At 46.9% G+C, this 5,155-nt stretch overlaps 1 protein-coding gene across 1 annotated transcript in view; it reads left to right on the top strand.

Annotated features, from left to right (window-relative positions):
- Positions 1–1,424: 1,424 nt before the first annotated feature.
- The window catches only part of AMPD1 (adenosine monophosphate deaminase 1), a gene marked incomplete at its 3' end in the record, with an annotated part of 9,889 nt that continues 6,158 nt past the window's right edge, over positions 1,425–5,155 (top strand). Inside the window, exons 1-3 of the mRNA XM_029087094.1 lie at positions 1,425–1,446; positions 2,960–2,971; positions 4,827–5,001. Of these exons, the coding sequence (XP_028942927.1) occupies positions 1,425–1,446; positions 2,960–2,971; positions 4,827–5,001 (209 nt within the window). The remainder of the gene's footprint in view (positions 1,447–2,959; positions 2,972–4,826; positions 5,002–5,155) is intronic.

Genomic DNA, 5,155 nt, shown 5'->3' with positions numbered 1-5,155 from the left:
GACTAGTTGTGCCACAAGCATCCTGGGCACCTATGGACAAAATCTATGGCTCGTTAGTTCAAGCTCTGTATCTTATTCAAGTAACTCTTTCAGTTATTCTAGCCTTCCTCCTGGACAAGGCCTTTTCATAGCTGTTCCTACAAAACAGAGCACAGGAAGCCCTGATATTCACATGTAATTCTAAACAATGTTGTCTTTTCCAGGGGTGCTAGTTTTTCTGTTCCCTTCAGTGTTATGACCAACGTCACCTTTTACTTCAGCAGCAAGACTGTGCCGACTGTATCCTGAGTGCTTTGCTTGACTTACCCTGATTTCAGTGCAATTTTTCAACTCCATCAAAAAGTGAAGTGTAAACAAACAGGAAAAGACTCTGTTTCAAATCAAAACTATTGTATCCTTCTGCTCTGTTTAGGCTTACCACTTCCCACCAGGAAGCTGAGTCAGAAGCTCAGAGTTACCCTGGCAACATGCACGGCACTACACATTCTGGCCATTTTCTTCAGACAGGAGCTGTTTTCCAACTTCATGTGAGAGATCTGAAGTAGGTTTGAGGAGACCCTGAAGGACGGGGTACAGCCCTCAATGCCTGTATGCTAGAGTCTACTTAAAGTAAACAAGCTGAGATACCCAACTGCCACCCTGCTCTGCCAGATCCAAGCCACCGTGTGTAGCTTAAGGGAAGAGTTTCTTGTGACACCTCGAGTTGTACCAAGTGCTGGTCTCTGTAAGATATGCCTTGTTTATGGCTCACCACGTACAGAACTGAGTATCACCTTACTATGATGGTACAAAGGCAGTTCCTGAAAAGCTCAGGAACAAAATACGGCTCCTTGCACTTTCCTTTAGTTTGTTAGTGTCTCTGATTCAGCTGGGAAGATGCAAGGCCATCTGTGCAACTCCTGCTGCTAAAATCCAGTCTTTCAAGTAGACCCCTCTCAGGAAAAATCTTCTCTGAATAGCACACTGGCTGGTGAGAGCACATCATTTGTACCTCTCCACAGCTCCTGTTCGGATGAAAACATCAGCCCTGTGCCTTCCTTTAAACCATTGGTTCAGCACAGAAGACATCAGTTCTAGTCTCTCTTAAAAGACTGATTTCTAGAGTCCACTTTAGAAAGGTGCTGCTGGGCCGGGAAGTAGCAATCTGGCCAGACAACAGGTGAAACTACTAAATGAAAAATGAAAGCCTAAATAAATAAATAAATAAATTTGAGCCCTGATTTCACCTGTTTCAGTGCAAGTGCTTGTGGTTGCACTTTAAATAGTCTTACTTGTTGATCTCTGCTCTCCTTTTAGAGCGGGAGAGTCTAATTACAGGGAAGGGAAAGCAGTAAAATTAGTGTTAGGCTGTTGTGCAGCCAGTCAGCTACTTGTGCTCTGTTACAGCAAAGTGTTACCTGAGGCTCTGCAAACTTGCTGCAAAGATGTCACGGGTGAGAATTCCAGGTAGGTCTGAAAGCAAGTAGTGAGACAAGGAGCTACAGGGCAGGCAGCCTCTGAGATTTTGATGGTGTGGTATCTTCACACTCCATGGGACTTCACTGGGGACTTTGAGTGCTTTTCTTTCTGCTTGGATCCATTTTTGGATAGTGCAGCAAAGAAACAATTATTCTTTAAATCTTGCTCTGCTTGTACTGAAGAAAAATATCAGCCCTGCTGCAGTCTAATGTATCCTGTAATGATACCATTGAATCACGGTGGAAGGGGTCAGAGAGATTTGGCAGTCTCTGGTTAACCTGGCTAAGCTCAGAAGATGTGGGGTGGTGCAGTCCTGAGGGGATGGGAAACACCAGCTGGACAGCAGGAGTGGGGCCAGCCAGGCTCTGCAGAACAGCACAGAGAGACGTGTGACTGCCATGACAGAGCCCTGGGGAATATCAGCACCAAACAGTTCTGATAAGAGCGTGTTTAGAATTGCAGTGCTATGTGGTGTGATAGACACTGTTCTAGTATGTAAAGCTGGTATAAAAGCCTGGCCCTGCAACATCAGTGGGAGTTTGTTGACCTTCATGAGTGTAATTTTCATCCACTAAAGAGATGAAAGGTCAAACTAGGCATTTCTGGGATGCTGAGTTTGCAAAAGAATTCCTGGTGTTCAAATGCCAGGAGAGTATGTTCTGCAGGCTGGACTTTGGGAAGTCAGCAGCTGGTGACTTGTGATGCCGGAGCTCCAGTCTGAATTTTCTGGGTCAGGTGGAAAGGGTGTGAGTTGCACCCCCACAATGTTGATGCCACACTTTATGACCAGGAGTGAAGATCTGTGGAACTGCAGTGTCTCAGCTGTCTGATCCTGTTAGTGAGTAAGTGGAGATGTGACCATAGGCAGCAGGAGGATGAAACTTAGACTCTTTGAAAGGAGCATCCATCCTGATCTTCACACAGGATGGCAAGTCATGGACAAAAAACAGCAAAGCAGCCACGGGGCTCTGAGTCACTACGATATTTGCTTTCTTGTTCAGGCAGGACAATGCTGTTCTACCCTCGAGTTGTTCCTGTGCTCTTCTGCATCACTGCACCTGGACACAGGTGTAGGGAGAGACCTTCCAAGACAGCTCAGTCTTACTAGATGACTGGGTATCTGATAGCTGCTGTAGTGTTCACTGAGGTGATCTGGGTCCCAGAAAATGCTGTTCCACTTGGACAGCTGCAGGGAAACCCAGAGACTGCTCTAAGGTAGAAGCTCTGCCAAAGACTCTCGGATTGGATGGCATCTGCACCGCGGTTCATTTACGTGCAGGCCACCAAGGCTGTGTTGTGGAACAGTCTGCACTGAACTCGAATCTTTGTATTGCACAGAGTGACAAGCACTGTTCCTTCTTTTGTAGGTGGAAGGCTTTGGCTAAACTTTTATTTTACTAATCCCTTTTTAATCACTGATGTCATGATTTGGTAAAAAGACTTAGATTTGGAAGGTCTGATCACATCTGTCTTTATTTTGTTTCTATTTTTTCTCGAACAGCAGAAGACAAAGGTGAGTATTGCGAGGCTTTTTACATGCTCTGCTGTGCGACTGCCTAGACATGATCATTGGAAACAAAGAGCAGTTACATGATCATGGTGATCTTCCAGCGGTTCGACAAGATGCTGTTTCTCAGCTGTGCCCTTCACTGTTTCATGGAATAGTTCCAGCTTTTTGGTCCTTTGATAGATGAAGTTGCTGTTTGTTAAATACTGTCCTAGCACCTGAGCTCTGGCTTAAGAGATAAAACTTATTTTAGTGGAGTTCTTTCCTCTGTGGCAGGAAGTGAAACATTTTGCAATTTCTCTTGCACCTGTTCACACCTTTGTGCGTTTTAGGGGTTTGTTATTTTTTTCCTTTATTTCTCTCTCTCTTTTTTTTTTTTTAATTTTTAACAGAGATCCAGGCTAAAGTAACTTCTTTTGATGCATTCTGCTCCTAGGGGATTTGATCCATGAGGGGGCAGATCCAATGCTTCATTTCCTTTATTCAGATTGAAGTTCACAGTGTGGTGCTCCTGCCCTCTTCTTCCTACATCATGTTTGCTGAGGCCTTATGTGTCAGCAGAAAACATTTCTTGCTGAGACACGTGTCACCCCGGGGTCCCTAACAGTGAGCAATAATGGGATAGTGCAAAAAAAATGCATTTTGTCTTCTAAGCAGCATGTTGGTGGGCCCATTGATGATCCAGCAGCTTAACAACAGCAAGCAACTTCTGTTACTGAAATTCTGTTCTTGTGACACTGCACTGCTGAGAAATGGACCTAGTGCCAGAATTTTCCCATGTGTTTGTAGCTCAGCACCAGCCCTTTTGCCTTGCCAGTAACAGCAGGGAAAGAAAGCTCTTGCGTTATGCCCCCCAACTAACCCAAAGTGAGGAACTGCAAGTTCAGGGCTACAGGGGGAAACTGGTTTGATCCCCTCAGCACCCCGTGGGGAAAAAAAAATGGCTAGGTTCCTTACTGAAGATCTTTTGTAGGTCTGGCACGTTTCTGCCACGCATGTCAGCCTTTCTGCTCTGGTCCTCATCTGTCAGACTGTCCTGTCTGATATGCCAATGGTGTGGCCCATCTGTCGGCACAGGTCTTCACTGCGCTTCATGCTGAGCTGACAACTGCTGGCAGAACCTGCTTGATTAGTGTCCATCTGCTGCGACGCAAATGTGCGCTTCAAGGAGAAGTTGCCAGAAGAGCCTCTGGGTTCTTGTTTTATGGTATTTTGTTGGCAGTGGAAGAGCTTTTAACCTTCCTTCTCCTACTTGATAAAGACCTAGCTGGTCTTGTGTCAGTGGCAACTTCTGTAGGGCCACCTTAGCTGGCACGTTTGCAGCATGCTGAGAGGGGCCCAGTGCACGTGATGGTTCTCTAGCGAGGAGCTCTTCAGCTGCACTGTGGTGGTGGGAACAAAGTGCTTGGGCTGCCAGCTCTGTCCATCTCCATCTATACCTCTGTCTTCCTCCTGACTGGATGCCTTGTGGAGCAAGTGGGTCTTGGACTTCCTAGAGCTGTAAGGGCTCTGCCAATCTTCCCCTCATCCACCAGTGCATGCTCTCATAAGTGCCCTTCCCAAGGACTTCCTCCTTTCTGTGCTTTTTTGCATTGCTCTTGGATTGTGGGTTGTATTTACCTTTTCTGGTGTGCTGGGGGTGTCTGGATATGTCTCCAGCCCACTATGTGTGGCCCAGGCTCTGTAAGCTTGTTGCAAATTTTGGAGGTTGATGCTCAGTCTTCAAGGCACCTACAAGGAGGAGGAGTAGGTGTCAGGAAATGACAGCTGAACATTAAGCTGACTGCAAGGGGCACCTGCCCGTTAGGGTGGCTGGGAACCAGACGCACGTGTGACCTTGCTCTGCTCCTTCTCCTTGCAGATCTGGATGAGGCAATGCGCTCCTTTGCAGAGAAGGTCTTTGCCTCTGAGGTGAAAGATGAGGAGGTCAGGCAAGAAATCTCTCCTTTTGATGTGGAAGAGATCTGCCCCATCTCACGCCAGGAAATGAGAGCACACATGATGCTTCGGGAGAGCTCTGCCACAGCAGAAAAGCGGTGAGCAACAACCAGGGCAGCTGGGGAGAGGAGCACTGTCTGCACATCCCCAGACAGGGCTGGAAGAAAGCAGGGGGACCATAAATCAAAGCCTGTGAAATCAGCTCCCCACACCCATGGGATAAATCCTTGGTAATCCCAGGGCACCTCTCAG

The sequence above is a fragment of the Antrostomus carolinensis genome, unplaced genomic scaffold (assembly GCF_000700745.2).
Source record: "Antrostomus carolinensis isolate BGI_N321 unplaced genomic scaffold, ASM70074v2 scaffold44219, whole genome shotgun sequence".
Taxonomy (NCBI): Eukaryota; Metazoa; Chordata; class Aves; order Caprimulgiformes; family Caprimulgidae; genus Antrostomus; species Antrostomus carolinensis.
This window is presented reverse-complemented; position numbering and strand designations above follow the sequence as displayed.